Source organism: Plutella xylostella, chromosome 18 (assembly GCF_932276165.1).
Source record: "Plutella xylostella chromosome 18, ilPluXylo3.1, whole genome shotgun sequence".
In the NCBI taxonomy this organism is placed as follows: domain Eukaryota; kingdom Metazoa; phylum Arthropoda; class Insecta; order Lepidoptera; family Plutellidae; genus Plutella; species Plutella xylostella.
The window spans coordinates 11,011,485-11,029,409 of record NC_063998.1 but is presented as its reverse complement, the minus strand read 5'-3'; the positions used below and the strand labels follow the sequence as shown (position 1 = coordinate 11,029,409).

The 17,925-nt window shown below is 47.2% G+C and overlaps 4 protein-coding genes across 6 annotated transcripts in view; 2 read left to right on the top strand and 2 right to left on the bottom strand.

The window, feature by feature from the left end:
* Positions 1–16: 16 nt before the first annotated feature.
* LOC105397710 (regulator of G-protein signaling 19) lies at positions 17–9,199 on the bottom strand. Its single transcript, XM_038114039.2, has 7 exons — positions 9,054–9,199; positions 2,828–2,922; positions 2,723–2,731; positions 1,989–2,048; positions 1,265–1,326; positions 564–730; positions 17–208 (listed from the first exon to the last, which is right to left on the bottom strand). Exons 2-7 carry the CDS (start codon positions 2,920–2,922, stop codon positions 29–31), a joined length of 573 nt encoding a protein of 190 aa, XP_037969967.2. The 5' UTR covers positions 9,054–9,199; the 3' UTR covers positions 17–28.
* LOC119692754 (parkin coregulated gene protein homolog) lies at positions 4,108–4,971 on the bottom strand. The gene has a single exon (XM_038114282.2). It carries the CDS (start codon positions 4,969–4,971, stop codon positions 4,108–4,110), a length of 864 nt encoding a protein of 287 aa, XP_037970210.2.
* A 1,503-nt stretch (positions 9,200–10,702) lies between the features above and the next one.
* On the top strand, positions 10,703–13,833 carry LOC119692751 (protein charlatan). 3 transcript variants are annotated; one of them, XM_038114253.2, is made up of 4 exons: positions 10,703–10,820; positions 11,658–12,265; positions 12,402–13,264; positions 13,358–13,833. In XM_038114253.2, the coding sequence occupies exons 1-4, from the start codon at positions 10,733–10,735 to the stop codon at positions 13,728–13,730; spliced, it is 1,932 nt and encodes a 643-aa protein (XP_037970181.2). In that variant the 5' UTR covers positions 10,703–10,732; the 3' UTR covers positions 13,731–13,833. The 3 variants fall into 3 exon arrangements, with proteins under 3 accessions (XP_037970181.2, XP_048483415.1, XP_048483416.1); XM_048627458.1 differs by lacking the exon at positions 10,703–10,820 and adding an exon at positions 10,828–10,977; XM_048627459.1 differs by lacking the exon at positions 10,703–10,820 and adding an exon at positions 10,839–11,087.
* A 3,393-nt stretch (positions 13,834–17,226) lies between these two features.
* Positions 17,227–17,925, top strand: part of LOC105396512 (symplekin) — a 44,912-nt gene continuing 44,213 nt past the window's right edge. Inside the window, exons 1-2 of the mRNA XM_048627297.1 lie at positions 17,227–17,399; positions 17,510–17,703. Coding sequence (XP_048483254.1) covers positions 17,352–17,399; positions 17,510–17,703 — 242 coding nt within the window. The 5' untranslated portion in view covers positions 17,227–17,351. The remainder of the gene's footprint in view (positions 17,400–17,509; positions 17,704–17,925) is intronic.

Sequence of the window (17,925 nt, the reverse complement as noted above, 5' to 3'; positions counted from 1 at the left end):
GGCCGGGCTGGCAGGGAAGTCACGGCCGCTAGCTAGTGGGCTCGTCCAGCCGCGCCAGCGCGCGGTACAGCGGCGAGGCCACGAAGCGCGGGTAGGAGTCGCGGCCCATGAGCGTGTAGATCTGCAGCTGCGCCTCGTCGAAGGTGTGCGGCGTGGGCTCCACCATGCTGCGGTTCACCGCCTCCCGCACGCGCGAGTCCAGCGACACCTGCACACACACATACAAATACATAGTGTGGAGGAGTCTCTATTTGTTATACCTTTAAGTATAAGCATAATAAAATGTGAATTTACTTTATTGTTTTTTATATATACCTCAATAAATTTAGTTTTAATTTAGATGTGGGTGTGACTGTGGCTCTGTGAGTGTTACATCTTGGACGAGAGTATGGAAATGTGAAGGTGTCACCTTCTTAATATGTATGTGAAATATGAGTAACATCGTAATCTTGGTCGAGAGTATGTGGATGTGTAGCTGTGTTGTGCGACAGGGCAGTATTTTACCTCCTTGGGCGAGAGTATGTGGATGTGTAGCTGTGTCGTGCGACAGGGCAGTATGTTACCTCCTTGGGCGAGAGGATGGAGATGTAGTCCTCGTAGATGAACCGCGCCTTCTCCTCGACGGCCGCCGGGTCGCGCTCGCGCTTCAGCTCCTCGCACGCCAGCCAGAACATGATGTTCTCCTCCGAGTACTCGCCGCGCAGGAAGTCGCGGAACACGCCGCGCCCCGCTGCCACAGAGAAGCACAGTCAGAGGGGCTAGTACGGGGCGCATTTAAGACGTGATAAGAGTTTTGCATCGCGCTCACTCACATCGCGCAGCCTCAAGACCGAGCGCGACGGAGAACATTTATCACATCTTAAGAGCGCGCCGCGCCATGGCCAGGTCAGTCAGGAGGGTATCTACATATAGTGACTTACACGGGCCTTGCCTGTTGCTGCTCGATACTACAGCTCTAGTAAGGAGCAGCGACAGGCAAGCGCATTGGATGCCGCTACAGAGACGATTATAGGTGTAAGATTAGGGCGGCTGAGATGTGTGCTGCGGTGCCATTTGCAAGCGGTAACTATGCCTGATAGGTATCGTATACGTCGGAAATGCATTGCGACGCCATGGCTTGTTAATTTATTTGTTTCTGTGTTGTGGAATTAATCTCTAAGGTAAGTACCTAAGTTAATTACTTATTATTTAACAAAATTATGTTAGGTAAGATAAGTACTTACCTACTAGGTACTATGCACTCAGTATTAAAATAATTTCTTACCGGAACTTCTCATAAGTCTATCGAAGGACTGTCCCCAACTCTGAATCTCCTCTAGGGAAGGCCTGAAAGGAAAGCAGAGCAGAGTTTAATAAGTCGGTAGTCATAGTCATGCAGTATCTAAAATACCTAAGTATACGAAATACATTTAGAGACGAACGTGGGTACAAATTAATGTTAGTTTTCGGTGGGTTCAGTGGAAGTATGTTATTAGATGTGTAGAGTAGGGCATGCAATACCGCAATACCGGTATTCATAATACCGGTATCAGGGACAAAATTCACGCTTTTTTCAATACCGGTATTGAAAGTTAATACCGGTATTGAAGTAATACCGGAATCGGACTTTTTTAGGCTATAATAAAGCGATTAAGATATAGTATTCCTATGTACTGTGAATGCGCACTTGTTTCCAACCGTTTGATGCAGTTTTCGGCCGTTTGATATCTACTGTTGTCCATGCGTAAGCGGACACTGGATGTAAAAATAATAATTTATACTCAATTCTCGTAAAAGTCTATTACAAAAAACTGAATTTCATTGCTTTTTCTCGTTTTATTTTGACCTATACGACCTTTAATCACAATATATGCCATTTATTACAAGGAAATCTAATACCGGTATTAATACCGGGATCCCGGTATTGAGTTGCAATACCGGAACTCAATACCGGTATTGAAAATATTACCGGTATTGCATGCCCTAGTGTAGAGTATGGGGACACTCACGCCTGGTCGCCGGGGTCGGGCTTGCGGCCGGGGCCCGCCTCGGAGCCGCGCGCCGCCAGGCTGCAACAGAACCACACAGATTAGGGCGAGGCCGCATTGTGCGTTGCGTCTCGTGACTCATCCCAAAGGAAAGGACTTTTTTCACGAAAGTTCCTTTGGGACGAGATGCAACGCAACCTATGTAGGTATTACCTACATACCGTTAAGTAAGTGAGTAACTGGGCTGGCGGTGTAAATACCTAATGTTTGCCACGCTGTTGAACGACACCAGACAAGTGGCAAGGACACACCGACAGTTTTGTATCAATACACCCATTCCACGGGAAAAGACATCTGACAGAACCCTTATTGCATTCGAATAAAAGAAAGTAGTTTTTGTTTGTATCAGTAGATGTCTTTCCCCGTGGAATGGGCCATATGGGGGCTTCTGATCTGAAGCAATAAAGCGAGGATAGGAACCTATGTGGTAAATGGTGGGAATGTGCTTCAGTTTGATCAGGCTATCTCTACTAATTTATAAATTTAACCATTTTAGCTATTCATCCTTATATAGATGAGGCGGTTTTTTTGGGACAGCATGAAACACATCTACGTTGATGAAGCGTAGGAATGAGAATAGGCGTTTCATCAGAGAACAGGTGGTACTGGGACAGAACGCGGGGGGCTCCGATAGACGACACCTTCACCATATCTTTCATCGACAACAACAAGAGCTTGAGAGCTGGAAAACTCACCATTTAGCCCTGAAACAAAAAGAAACATATATTTTAGCAAGACATCCAATGTTAGTTGGTAAGTAATACTGTATGTTGTATAGGTAGATAATGTGTGGTACTGACCAGGAGCAGGAGCAGCAGCAGCACCACCAGCACTGGCAGGGCCCGGGGGGCGCGGGGGGCCGGCAGCCGCGCGCCCAGCCGCCCACGCTGCACATCTGCAACAACACGCATACGTCACACACGGTGCCAGTGCAATCAGGGGCCAATTTCTCACATCACCAAATAAATTAAAGTTTAAACCAAATTACATAACTAATAGTTTTTTTTTTAAATAAAAGTAGGTACCTAAGTATCTGCGAGTTAATCTTCTATTCTAATAATGTTGTTCAGTAAGTGTATGACTATGAGTATGACCGATAGGTGCATCTGCCGCCTGACACCCTATAGGTAGGTACTTACTGAATACATAGAATCATAAAGATAAAGCTAACCTAACTAGGTAGGTAGGTACCTAATGCTTTCAAAATTCGCAATGTAAATTCATAGGTAGGTAGGTAAGTACCTAATTAAATGTTGATGTATTTGTTTGCCTAATTAGTACGCAGGTAGGTGGACGTACTTCTATGTATAATGTCTATAATACTGTGTTGTTGTGCCGCTTGTGCCCCCGCAGTCCGCTTGTAGTAGGTATGCGAGTGTGTCGGTCAGTGCACGCGCCGGCGGCGGCGGCGGCGGCAGTGGGGCGCGGGCAGTGGGTGAGGGTCGCGTATTTATAGTCGACACCTCGCGCGCTGCAGCCGCCCCGCGCCCCCCGCCCGCCCCCGCCCCCGGCCGGCACCCCGCGCGGCGCCCCCAGTGACTCACGCGGGCATCCCGATCGACGCACATAAGATTTATATGAAACATTTTACTGCTTACCAAAATAATATTTGTTAGATCACCGGAGAATTCCGTTAGGTCATTGCATAAGCGACGCTTCAAGGGTAGGTTTATTATAATGCTTAAGTATAACCATAGAATAATAGAGTTCTACTGAAAGTAGTACTTGTTATTCTATGGTGATGTGTACATTATAAAGGACATAAAGGTGCATGATGCAACCGCGCATCCAGCATAGAAAAATGCGGAGTTGATGGGTCTTACTATTCTTGATACTCAAAATCGCCGCCTGGATTTTAGTTTTAGTTAAGTACCTACTTAAGAATGTTAGGGGGTGACTCAGGCTGTCATCCTACTAACCACTCATCTTAAACCACTTTTGATCAACGACTTCGATACAATAATAATTATAACATCATTTAAGAATACAAATTAATCGTGTTAGAAGATAAAATGCGTAGGTATACAAATTAGTGTAGAGAGTGAACATGTTATATATCGTGTGGCGACGGCTGCGGGCGCTAGTTGAGCACGGCGGACTCGTAGGGCGGCACGATGTACTTGATGTTGAGGAAGGCGTCGGGGCCGCCGCGGCGCTCCAGCAGCTGCAGCGTCTCCTCCACCAGGTCGCCCTCGTTCTCCCCGCGCTTGTTGTTGGTGTCGATGCCGGGCCCCAGGTCGCGGCCGCGGTTGTACAGCACGCGGCACACGGGCAGCAGCTGCCGGTAGTACGGCACCAGCGCCTCGCCCACGCGCGGCGCGTCCAGCAGCAGGCGCAGGCAGCGCAGCGCGTGGCACACGGCGGCGCGCCGGCCCGACTGCAGCGCGGCGCGCAGCGGCAGCACGGCGCGCGGCACGGCCCCCAGCACGCGCGCCGGCGCCGCCGCCACCATGTCCGCCAGCGCCTGCTCGATCACGTACACGTAGGGCTCCGCGCCCTCCGCCGTGCCCTCCAGCAGCAGCGGCAGGTAGTGCTGGTAGTCCAGCTGCTCCACCGGCACCTTCCACACGAGCCTCTTGCCCTCGATGCCGGCTTCGATCTTGGCGGGGAACTCGTTGCGGGTGTAGAGGCGCTTGAAGGCGGTGTCGGCGGGCGGCGGAGGGGCGGGCGCGGCGCGGGGCGGCGGGCGCACTCTGGTGCCTCGCTGCAGCGCCTGCACGGTGAAGGCGGGCACCTCGCGGCGCGGCGGCCCCCGCTCGGCGCCGCGCCGGCCGCCGCGGCCCGCCCGCCGCCCGGGCTCCCTGTCGGTCTGTCTCCCGCTGGCGGCGAGGCCCGCTGCGCCTGGGTACGTGGGGCTGCCGGGGTAGTTGGGGCTCGGCTTGCGCAAGGAGTGTCGGAATTCCTTCCCACAGTCAGCGGGAACGCACGGTGGTAAAACTACCATTTTGATAAATATAAATACCTACAAACTTCAATCACACAGTTCAATCAAAACTGAACTATAGTGCCACAATCTTATCTGTTCCGGTGGTCAAAATGTGCAACTAACGAGACGTCATTGTCAAACATCATTTCATACTCTGTGCGTTATTTGACTTGTCAATTTCTATGAAGAGTTATTTAGTTTGTTTTGTGATTTTCTGGGTGAAATAATGCCAAAAGCGCTGTAATGTGATGCAAGAAAAGTAGTACTATATATATTGGCTTTTATGCAGGAAGAGTAACATATTCAGGCGCCTTTAATTCCATTTGAAAAATTGGAAGAACGAGTTGCAGCGGCTACAGGTTAGTGTTGCCAAATATGACGAATAATTTTACCCATATACTCCATGTATGTAATTTTATTAAATATTTTCCCGAGAGGCCCGTGCCCCAGCAGTGGGGACGGGATGGGTCGTGATACTCGTGATGAAAAGTATATAATCTTAATTTTTCTTTGATTACAGGTGTGAGGACATGACATGATACTTTAAATCTTAGGCAGTATACCAAGAAGAATTTCGTGCACCTACAGCGATTTTAGACGAAATAATGATGATTTATGACATGTCATTGTTTTCCCAACCTATCAAGAGTTGGCTGAAAGAAATTACTTTTTGGCAATTAGCCTTTGGAAGGAGATCCGTGCCCCAGCAGTGGGGACGTGATGGGTTGTGATGATGATGATGATGATGAATTAGCCTTTGCACACTGTCTGAATTTCTTTTAATTATATGCTCTTGTTTCTTGTTACTTTAGAAAATGTAAAATAAAGTGTTCAAAAATAATAATTAATAGTTTTTTTAAGTCGTATCTAGATATTCCCACGAACCACATAATTATATTACCTACACCATTGTAATCTAGATTTAATCTCTTATATCAGAACATAAACAGAACTAATTTTATTTCTGTTCGCCGTGGACAAATTTTCCATACAACAAATGTCGTATGATATATTACCTATATCCTCTTTCATTTACTATCGATCGACCCTATATTTTGATTTATCTATACTTATGAATGTACCTAATTATAACAATAGGTAATAGCAGAAATCGCATTGTCGTTTAAACCAGAAATAGGCAAAATTTAATCGAAAGCAACACTGGATTCGATCACAGCGATGTCGCCACCGGAACAGATAAGATTGTGGCACTATAAATATTATGAAAGATGTCAAAAAACCACGCATTCAGTGATTCAGATTCACAGTCACAATCACAGAATACTAAGTCCACGTACATGTACGTCATCACGTCATCATATTATGTTGTAAATTTTGACAATGCAAACAGTGCTCTTTCCATAGTTGCTATCTAATTGCACGTGCAGTAAACCAATTGGTTTACTGCACGTTTACTGTAAATAATTTAGCTCTTAATTCCAAGAAAACGAAACGTATTAAATTCACTTTGCCTAATATAAGACAAGTAGAGACAAATTTGACACTAAATAACGATAAGCTAGAGTTAGTAAATGAAACTGTATTCCTAGGTATTTCAATTGACTCAAAGTTGCAATGGGGACCCCATATTGAGAGGATAGCCGGCAGATTTAGTTCTGCGGCTTATGCGGTTAGATCCATTAGACAGTTAACAGATGTAGCTACAGCCAGGCTTGTGTATTTTAGTTATTTTCATAGTGTTGTCTTTTACGGAATTCTATCGTGGGGACGAGCGGCTGACATTAATAAAATTTTTGTTCTGCAAAAACGTGCGGATCGAGCCATATATGTATTAGGGTCTAGAATTTCATTAAGAGACAGGTTTAAGGAAATAGGTATACTAACCGTTCCATGTCAATATATTTATGAAAATATTATTTTGTTCGTAAAAACTTAAATTCTTTTAGTAAAGTAGGAGCCTTTCACGGAATTGAGATCAGAAACAAAATTGTAAAAGCAACATCCTTACTAATATTATAAATGCCAAAGTAACAGTGTCTGTCTGTCTGTCTGATACTCTTTCACGCCAAAACTACTGAACGGAATTGAATGAAATTTGGTATACATACGGTCTAGACCCTGGGAAAGAACATAGGCTAGCTTTTTATCCCGAAATTCCCACGGGAAAACTTTTTAAGGTGAAGCGAAGCGCGCGGGAATAGCTAGTTATGCAATAAAGCTTATAGTACCTATAAATGATTATTTGAATGACAAAAATGCGTGGGCTTGTCCACCTCAGCTAAGGCTGTTGGAAAATGAAATAGATATAGGTACTTAAGTAAAATTGTACTAGAAATAAGTAAAAAATTGTACGAGTATTAGATATAAGCAAAAAGTTGAAAAGATGCTCGAGGAGTTTCTTTCGCCATTTCTATAATATGACGTGTAAATTGTTAAATTTATCAATAAAGGATTGAAGTTGAAATGGACCTTAAGACAATCTCTGCAACTTCAGCAACAAACAGCCAACTAAAAAAATCTTTGTCGAGAGTTTTGCACCATAGTACAAGGCGGACACGGGGCGCCTGCCCCTCCATATGGAAGGAGTCGAAGTTACTTCCTGAATCCGTTCGCGTCCCTGAGAGCGACGTAAAATAGAGTCCTTTTATGATTTATGGAATAAATGAAAATAAAATAAGTACCTAGTCCAAAGTTTAATTACATTACGAGTATGGTTATGAGAATAATCACGCAGGCTACCTGAGCAACTTCCAACTGAATGGTGTAGGCCCTAGTGCAGCTTTGTTCTGCTCTCCCTCCCCATTCAAGCCCCACAGGCCCACATGTGTCTCACGCCACGCCACGCAGGACGCAGGAACCACAAGTGGGCGGGCAGCACCAAATGTGTCAAGGTTAATTCCTCGTCGAAATTTTATCTATCTGGTATCTAGGTACCTACTATGGGTACATAATATGCTCACGAGTGTAATTCCCGAAGGGATAGTCAGAGGTGACTCGGAAACGAATCACCCTTTTTTGGTGTACATTTATTGTCATGACGTGTTACAGAATACCTAGTATACTCGTACCTAGTTAGTGCAGAAACGGAACTAGTTTTTAGTTTTGCTCACAGCTCATTTATTTACTTAGATTTTCCAAAGAAAATGATAGTAAATAAATATCTAAGTATGCCCAAAGGAATGGAATGTCGACTTCGGAGTAAACAATACCTACCATGTACTTACCCTATTTGAGTATTTAGAACCTGCCAAAAAAAGAGTAGAAAACGGAAATGGAAACTCAATAATTGTTTTATCCAGTTTTTGTTAATGTACCAAAAAAAATATCATTTTTTTTAAATCTCGGGACTATGGAAGTAGATTTCTACTTCAATGCTCGGGACAAGAGACTTTGCAAAATTTCCATTTCTACTTTTTTGCCAAGCGAAATGTTGTTTCATATCAGTAATAAGAATTTGATGTGTAGAAGGAAGTTAGGGACGTGTCTACCCACATTTTCTAAAGAGCACATCTGATCTTTTTCTTGTAAAAGATCCTATAGTGCCTCAATATAGTAATTATAGGTATATTATGTAAGTAGGCAAATATATAAATATTGACTGACGATGTGATGTGAGCAGCAGTTCAGTGATTCCTAATAATTCCTATGCATACCGCTACTTGCGTGGCGTGGCGGGGGGCGCTGGGCGGCCGCGCGCGCCGCCGCCCGGGCCGCCCGCGCCCGCCCCGGGGCGCCCGGGCCGGGACACACCACGGCGCCGGGCGCGCGGGCCGGGCTCAGGGGGCGCTCTCCCAGGGCACAGATTGGACACACATCGAATCGCACAAACAGGATTCTATTATAATACCATTAAACATTCGGTAGTTTAATGACAAAAAAAGCTCTCCATACAGCATTTGGACGCTTGGCATCACTAATTAATAAAAATATGAAGTCACATAATATTTTTTTGCAATAAATAATATTGCTTTTTATGGATTAATTCTCGTCCGTGACCGCGGGGGCTACCACCATTGTTTGTACATACCGTACCGACATCGACACTAAAAATAGAGATTACGTTGAGATGCATTTAATATTAGGTGTGTATCGATCGCGTAGACGACGGCGGGCGCGGGTGCGGGGTGCGGGGCACTCACCTAGGGCGCGGTGGGACGGGCCGGCCGCCACGCGGCTAGCGGGGCATGCTGCGAGCAGCCGGCGGCGGGCGGCGAGCGTCGCCGTGCCGCGACCACGGCGCGACTGACGCCATCGACCGCGCCCGCCCCCGCGCCGCCCGCCCCCGCGCGCCCGCCCGCCGTGCGCCGCCGCACTGCGCTCCCAGTCTGTTCGAGCTTTATCCGATCCCATTCATTCGAGGCCTGTTTCATTATTAGAGATAGGTGAGGGTTGTTCCATTTATTTTGGATATCTTGCTTCACCCAAAAATCTATTTACAAGGTCATACCTATTTAGACTAATTTCGACTTTATGAATAGAGAGACATTAAATTAGACTTCAAAGTACTTAACTAAAATAAGTAATTAATGACGGTAAGTAGCGTAGAAAGTAGGAACAATCTAAACTCGTGTATTTTGTAGACGAAAGGCTCCACTCCACTCTCGCCTCACGCTGCCCCCTCACTCACGCCGCCCTGTCCCTCACGCCGACTCCTCCCTCACGTCGGTGACCTCACGCCGCGCCGCCGCCGCCGCCGCCGCGCTGCTGGCTGCAACATCACTAGTTCTGCCTGTGGCTGTGACCAGAATCAGATACTACACTCAACTACGCTGCTACTACGTGTACATCACACAACTGACGCTCATACCTACAATAATCCCAACAACTAGGTACTTAGGTATTATTCGATATTCTATGAAAATAATATTTTTTAAAGCTGCGTACAGACCGGCCCAACGTATGCCCAATGAACGCCCAACGATGAATATTTTTCATGCATAATACAGGGCAGATTGCCGCAACGCAGGTCATCGAAACTATTCGAAACATGTTCGAAACCCGTTCATTGGCGTTCGTTTGGCCGGTCTGTACGCAGCTTAACTAATCTCCAAATCAATGGTTGTGTCGGTAGAGGACGTCCTAGGCGAAAGCATGTCGACCAGATAGGCGACAATTTCAAGAAGAGCCAAATTAGGAGTTTCCGAAACCGACGTGCGTGTATTAAGAGATGAATGTGGAGGAAGCGTGTCAGGATCGTGGCACGTGGAGATCCATAGTCTCTGCCTACCCCTCTGGGAGACAGGCGTGAGCATATGTATGTATGTATGTACTTATAGTTTATATTCATCTCCGAACCGAAGGAAGGCGGTGGCGGTGACGGGACAGGTTTCGGAAATTTTGGTTTTAGTTAAGTATTTATGGAAGACCATGAAAGGTTTTTATTGTGGCGCTTCTTTGGGAGAGGCCTATATCCAGCAGTGGATGATTATTGGCTGATGATGAATGGTTTAAAACGTCGTAAGCATAGCATGCATAGCATAGCAATTATTAATACCTAGATAGGTAATCTATCGCTGGTTGGGATTCTATTTCCCTTCATAAGCATTAAGTCCACCCTTTGTACTTTTATTTGTAATAATTACTTATTTGTACAATAAAAAGTTAGGTACTTAAATAAAAAATAAAGAATATGTAATAAGCGAATGATTAGTCGGCATATTAAATTGTATTGGGCGATCGACGTTTACGTTAATGATGGAGTCATAGGTTGTTGGCTCGCGCGGGGCGGCGGCGGCGGCGGGCGGAAGCGGATCGATGGCAAGTTATCTAGTGCGGGCCTTTGTGTCGCTCATGTAGGGCGGGCGGGGGCGCGCGGTCGATGAGCCGGGGGGGCGGTGGGGGGCGCGGGGGGTGGCGCTGCGCGGCAGTCGGCCCCGGCGCGCCTCGCCGAGCGGACCGCCGCCCGCGTGAGTACCCCTGCGTGTGTGTGTCCTCCCCCCGCGCCGGGTGCACCCTCCACCCGCCACCCCGCCCGCGCCCGCGCCCCCCGAGATTCTCATGTCTTACGATTCCGCTTCCGGAGACTTTCTTCCGAGTTCCACAATTCTATGTACCTACCTATAGGTACCTATATAACTACGTCTACTTGCGTAAATGTGACATACTCTGGCATCCATTGATCGATACCAAGCCATACCTAATAAAGTACCTACTTACTTGCTGTTGACTTTTAGGTAAAGCATTGCTTACTTTAACCCTACTTTAAAATATAATGCTCAATTTGAAGTGATAGTACCTAACTACTTAGGTACTACTCGGTCACATTATCTCAGGACGTGGCTGGAATTGTGAACAATTATTTTTTTAGCGAATTTTGACTTTTTTTCTGATTGAGGTTTATGTTTATTAACAATAATAATAGTAATGTTATTTAAAGTTATGTATTTTGCATAGAGAAACATAACGCCGACGTGACTGCATCGATACCAGGACCGAGTAGTATTTAAATACCTAAAGCACCGGGTCAACGAACGCCCAACGAACGCCAACGGTTATGCCAACGATGGATATTTATCATACATAATACAGGGTAGATTGCAGAAACGAAGGCCAACGAAACCCGTTCGTTGGGCCGGTCTGTACGCAGCTTAAAGCAAATTTTCGTGGGGTAGGGGCGCTAATGCTAATTAATGTAGCTACCTAATTATGAGCAATCCGTCCCTGGTCATTCGGCCGCTAAAAGTGCGAGCCATCAAGGAACTATCCCATAATAGAGAGTGTTGACTGTTGCATGTGTGTTGCAGCTGCAGCAGCCAGCGGCATGGAGGGCGCGGCGGCGCTGAGTCTGGACTGCGAGGACATGTTCAAGGAGATCACCAAGAAGCTGTACGGCGAGGAGGCGGTGGCGGGGGGCGCGGGGGGCGCGGGGGTGGAGTTCCCCGCCGCCGAGCGCCTGGAGGACGAGCTGCGCCCCGAGGAGCACATCACGGCGTGGGGGCTGGCGGCGCTCATGCAGCACGGGGTGCCGCCGCCCGGCATCCTGCAGGCCAACTTCACGCCGCGCACGGACCCGGGCGCCGAGGACCGCTGGGCGGCGGCGGACGAGCCGCTGGGCTGGGCGGCGTCGCGCGTGGCCGCCTACAACCCTGCGCAGCGGCTGTTCAAGTGCTGCGAGTGCGAGTGCGTGGGCTTCCTGGCGCGCGTGGCCGAGCATTGGCTGGGCACGCACGCGCCGCAGCGGCACTTCCACTGCCCGCTGGCGGCGTGCGGCTACAGCGCGGGCTGGGCGCGCGCCGTGCGCCTGCACCTGGCGCGCGAGCACCACGCCGACGCTGCCGCCGCCGACCAGCTGCTGCGCGACAACCCCGCGCTCGGGGACCTCACGCGCTACCTGCAGCGACTCAAGGCCAAGGTACCTAGTGTATATCCATCTGCCACTTTAAACTTATACCTTTCGAAATTATTCACATCTTTTTCTGTGTTATTTGAAGATGAAGTGAAGACCCGAAGTAATAATTTAAATAATAATAAGTAACTGTGTGCAACAGGTGGACGCAGCGCGGCACGAGCGGCGCGTGGAGCCGGCGCCGCCACCGCCGCCCGCGCCGGAGCCGGGGGCGGGGGCGGGCGCGGCGCTGGGCGGCGGCGAGGGCGGCAAGCGGTACGCCTGCAACGCGTGTCCCTACGCCACGGACCGGCGCGACCTGTTCACGCGCCACGAGAACATCCACCGCGACGAGAAGCCCTTCCACTGCTACCTGTGCCACAAGCAGTTCAACCGCGCCGACCACGTGAAGAAGCACTTCCTGCGCATGCACCGCGAGCTGCCCTACGACCTCAACCGCATCCGCCGCCAGCTGGGCGCCAAGACGCCGCCCGCGCCGCCCGCCCCCGCGCCCGCGCCGCCGCCCGCGCCCGCCCCCGTGCCCGCGCATCACTACTACGTGAAGCCGCCGCCGGAGCCGCCGCCCCCGCCGCTGCCCACGCTGGAGTACCGCGTGAGCAGCGTCCCCGCGCCCATCAAGCTGGAGCGCGCGCCGCTCGCCAAGGCGGAGCCGGCGCCGCTGCCGCCGCCCGTGCCGCCGCCGCCGCCGCTGCAGAAGGCGCCGGCGCCGGCGGTGGCGGGGACGGCGGCGGGCTCGGGGGGCCCGGGAGGCGCGGTGCGGCGCAAGGGCGAGCGGCGCTACGCGTGCTGCTACTGCGCGTGGTCTGGCGCGGACAACTGGTGCCTCAAGCGGCACCTGAACACGCACCTGAAGCCCTTCGCGTGCGCGCTGTGCGAGTACAAGGCGGCGCGCGCCGAGCGGCTCGCCACGCACGTGCACAAGGTGCACAACAAGCAGGCGTGCGCACGCTGCCCCTTCCTGGCCGACGACGCGCCCGCGCTGCACAAGCACCTGCAGGACGCACAGTACGTACTCGCCCCTCTCTACCTGCGACACGAGTCCGGTAAATCCACGCCGCGTACCTATATTAGTTTCTCATGATCCTATTTCTGTTACAGCCACATCGAGAGTAGAAATTTGAAGGTGCCGGGCGTGTCGCGCAGTGCCGGCGTGGTGGTGTCGGGTTCGTTCCAGGGCGGCGGTGTGGGCGGCGGGGGCGGGGGCGGGGGCGGCGCGCTGGCGGGCGAGGCGCGGGGCGCGCGGCGCGCGGGCGCGGGCCGGCCGGCGGGCGCGGCGCGGCTGTTCGGCTACCTAGAGGCGTCGGACGGCTCGGGCGACGAGTACGAGCCGCCGCTGCCCGAGTTCTCGGAGGCGCCGCCCCCCGCCCCCGCCCCCGCGCCCGCCGCGCCCGCGCAGCACTTCCCGCGCGACAAGGAGAACGCGGCGCCGCTGCACCTGCCGCTGCACCACGACCACTGCCTGCGCTACTAGCGCCATCTAGCGCCGCCGCACCGTACCTGACACTATCAAACACTACATTCTATATTAACTTTAAGAAATTAATTAAATGTAAATAAATAATATTAACACCTAATTATTTTGTGTTTATCTGCCCTTGTCATAATTATACCTACATAAGTCAGTCCGAGTGATTAAATGTAAGGTAGACTAAAGACTAGGCTTTGATTAATGATAGGGTAGTTGTGGGTGATAGGTAAATACTAGTTGGTACTAGAAATGGATTTATGCCCTCTGTTACAATAAAGTATAGTAAAATCAATGAATTGCCTCATTTAGGTATTTATAAAAAAATATCAGTAAACTATGTTTAATATGCTCTGGATATGAAAATGAAATGAAAATATATTTATTTAAGATTTTTAAGATTATGAAAATATATTCTGCTAGGTTATCAATAAAATAAAATCTTCATAGCTTGAAGCGAGATTATGATTATTTTGACTGGAGCTGTGGACTATGGTGGTTGTGGTGGGTTGTGGCATGTTGTGCATAGAGAAAAAATAAACAATTGTGAAAAGAGTGGCATCTCGAGGAGTTTTTTGTCATACTCTATACGTCATACTGAGCCTACAACGCCATCTCTTTATATTGCTCAACCTCATTGTACATACATACAGGGTGCCCTGTTGGGACACCCTGTATGTATCGTCCACCTGGATCGTCTGGTGGGGATCCGGCTATTAACTTCAATATATAAAGATATAAGACATATTTGCGTTAACGTAGTTACACCACACAACAGTTATTACATTTATCAGCTAAATTTAAGTTCAATCTATTTATGTACCTACCTACATGCAACAATAAATAAAAAACAAATTATTATATAATTCTTTATTACCTCGCATATAACAATGTTTCAGTTCAGTTTTGTTCATGTCACTTGTAAAATAATATGCGAGTGGGTGTGTGTATTCCTTTCACCATGAAAACCAATTCATGTTTTGCTAGTTTATGTTTCCCAAGAGAAGCAAATCTTGTCACTTGTGGTGATAAAGTCATTTCATCCAATAGTGCATCATTTATCCTCGCGAGGCAAATCTTTGACGACATTTATCAGTTTGGTACACATTGTATTTTAATCTTCAGCGGATATGAAGATGTCGATCGCTCTTTGCCAGTGCCGCCATTTCAGCTCGGTTCCCGTGGAACCACATGGAACCTGGATCCATATGGAATCTGTCAGGTCACAAGAATTTCATAAAAACACTTTTTGCGGATAAATATGCTTTTTCTTGACACACCATGTTTATTTTTATTTGTAGGTATATAAAATTTATAAATAACGATATACCGAGAGTATAGGCTTTTATTACAAAAATGTTATTTGCGAGACATTGTAAGACAACTGAACTGACACCGACACGCAATTTCTTCATAAAAGCCATAGATCATGACAATGTTAACATTCAAATACTACTTATCTATGTGTCTTGTTATTGTTCTATGGTCTTGTTGATAACGCCATCTTACATCTTTTTTGGTAGTAAGAGTAATATAAAGAGATGGCACTACCTTCTACTAAAAGTTCAGCCATTAAGGCACTGACCCACCCCTGATGTTGTGGCTTGGTTGTGTTGTTGTGGCACGTTGACTGACACTGACATCCAAATAATCTGTGAACCAATTCGAACACATTGTTGCCAACATAGCTACTTCGTAGTTAGATCTATACTCAGGATCTATACATATTTTTTAAAATGTCAGGCATGTTATTTTTTGCTACTTTTGGCGGTTAACTAAAATGACGCGTTTTTTTACCTTTGTTTTTTTTTTAGTTTTCTACTGCTGGGCAAATCCCTCCCCTTTTCATTCCACACCCTTCGATCCTGTGCACTCTCAGCCTTTGTTTTAGTAGGTACCTACAATTAATTAATTTAATAAGAGATAATTTATCACTCTCCTATTTGTACATGACTTTAACCAAATATAGGTAAATATAAGACAGTGTAATAAAGAGTCTTTGCGAAATTGATAATTTAGTTCTTTAATGAAAAGAATATAGGTACCTAATAGCCATTGAGCTATTGTTGTTTTAATAGTTCATCATGGGTTACTATTTTCTATACAAATTGGAGGGGTTCCCTTCATCTTGCCTAATCTTTATTACCCTAAACTCGTTTCGCATAACTCGTAAGGTCTAAACTTTTTTGGTAGAATCATCATGTGGCGGACTCCTAGCCACTAGTTCAGACGAAGATCAACAGATGGCGCTCGGAACGCAAATACAGAGAAGATGTATGGGAACTACGCAAATTACTATGAAAATCCTACATCGCGCATTCGAAGTTTCTCACCTACTCTGCAATATATAGAAATCCCCAACGCTAACCGTGGGGCAGCTGCCCGCCAGGCCACACCACCCTGGAGGTCGGAGGATCCTCCCTTTGCATGGGGATGCGCCAACACCTCCAGCATCTCCATAATCACTTCGCCAAGACTTATGTGGCATAAGACTCGTTTCGTCTAAAACTCTTTTGGCACAAACTTGAAACACCTAAGTCTCGTTTGCTCAAATTGTTCGTATTGGTATAATCTTGTTTCACCTAATATTATCTTAATAAATACTATATTTAGTATGTTTTAAATGCACAAATTGTGGTATTTTTCTCCTTCATCCCGAAAATCACGATATTGAATAATCAAAATATCGAAAGTGAATTAAAATGATTACAAACGCCATTAATCCCATGGGTTCGGAACCTAAAGATAGGTGCGACGACGAGCAAAGCGAGGAGGAGCATGTTAGGTGCACATGTTCGTCGAAAGCAAAGCGGAGCGCAGCGAAGCGGAGCGGAGAGTTACCCACATAGCAGAAAATTAAACAATGCAAGGCATCAGTTTGCGCTATGTAGGGAGACGCTTCGTCAAAGTTATTAGTAGTTTGTTTAAGCTATGCCATAGTATTGTTAGGCTATTTGAGATTTGGCCACACCATTATTAGGCTAAACAAGATTATGCGAACTAACTTTTTATCAAACGAGATTTATGCCATACGATTTTCGGCGAAACGAGACTTTGACCAAACGTTACTATGCAATACGAGATTAGGCAAATAAATCTTAGGCCAAAAAAGGTAGAACCAAATTGGAGATTTTCAACCATAGACAAAAATCGATTATAGATGGCGCTAGTAAAACTTCATAATCAACAGCAGTGCATATTTTTTTTAGCCGCCAATACAAAAATCTAATGGATGTGAATTTAACCATATGCGATAAAGACTAGCTGTTATATTATGCATAATATTAAGTGTTAACTAGTTTAAGACAGCTTTGTTTGATTTATGACATCTTCTGTTCCCTCAGAAGAATGCAGCTCATATAAAACGACAGGCCAGTCCATCTATCGGACAATTTTGGAACTGTCAAAGAAAATCTCCCATGGTTGTAGCCATCGTTCCGATTCGTTCCTTTGGTAGCAGTTGGCAACACTGATCAACTGTCAAAGTGTCAACTGTCAACTGTCAAATCAAATTAGCGTGTGTGTGTGCCATTGTGAAAATGCCGGATTTATTTTAGAAATGAATAACATTTGAATTGTTATGAAGCAAACGTTACTGTAATTTATACCTATAACAATACTATCATAATGTCTAATCCATCACTTTCAAGCTCGAGCATAGCTGCTCAGAACCAGGTCGGTGTGGTGTTGTGTCCGCGGCAAATGCTGTTTATCATTGTCCTGTTGTGATATTTATGATATCTAGGTACTTAACACATCAATCAGAATCGGTTGTGATGTTCCAGTTGGTGACATGGCTGAACGAGGCGGGGCTGGCGGAGGGCGGGCGGCGCGCGGAGCTGCTGCGCAAGGCGGCGGAGGTGCTGCTGCACCAGCTGCCGGCGCTGCTGCCCGCTCACCTCGACCTCGTGCTGAGCCACGCAGCCGACAAGCACACCGACGTCAAGAAGGTGGTCATTGGGTTCATTGAGCAAATCAGGTCAGTGCCAGCGACATGCTCTGCATAGTAACTTAGTTTTTCTGTGATTTTTAGTGCCAATTTCTCCATAGTGGGTTAGAGCACAACACGGGATTATTGCTTAACTTTAGACACACATCTGTCAAGAATTTAATATGGAGATGACATATAATTGATACACACAACACTATCTTAATCCGGCCAATTACGATAGTGTTGTGTGTATCTCAACACTATCGTAAT

Bases quoted from the DNA above. Each gene is read 5' to 3' on its own strand.
- LOC119692754 (XM_038114282.2), bottom strand. From the start codon at position 4,971: ATGGTAGTTTTACCACCGTGCGTTCCCGCTGACTGTGGGAAGGAATTC.
- LOC105397710 (XM_038114039.2), bottom strand. From the start codon at position 2,922: ATGTGCAGCGTGGGCGGCTGGGCGCGCGGCTGCCGGCCCCCCGCGCCC. The intron at 1,327-1,988 runs GTGAGTGTCCCC...CTTTCCTTTCAG, and splicing joins CCCGACCCCGGCGACCAGGC to GCCTTCCCTAGAGGAGATTC. The intron at 209-563 runs GTAACATACTGC...GTGTGTGTGCAG, and splicing joins CCATCCTCTCGCCCAAGGAG to GTGTCGCTGGACTCGCGCGT.
- LOC119692751 (XM_038114253.2), top strand. From the start codon at position 10,733: ATGAGCCGGGGGGGCGGTGGGGGGCGCGGGGGGTGGCGCTGCGCGGCA. The intron at 10,821-11,657 runs GTGAGTACCCCT...TGTGTGTTGCAG, and splicing joins CCGAGCGGACCGCCGCCCGC to CTGCAGCAGCCAGCGGCATG. The intron at 13,265-13,357 runs GTACGTACTCGC...TTTCTGTTACAG, and splicing joins AAGCACCTGCAGGACGCACA to CCACATCGAGAGTAGAAATT.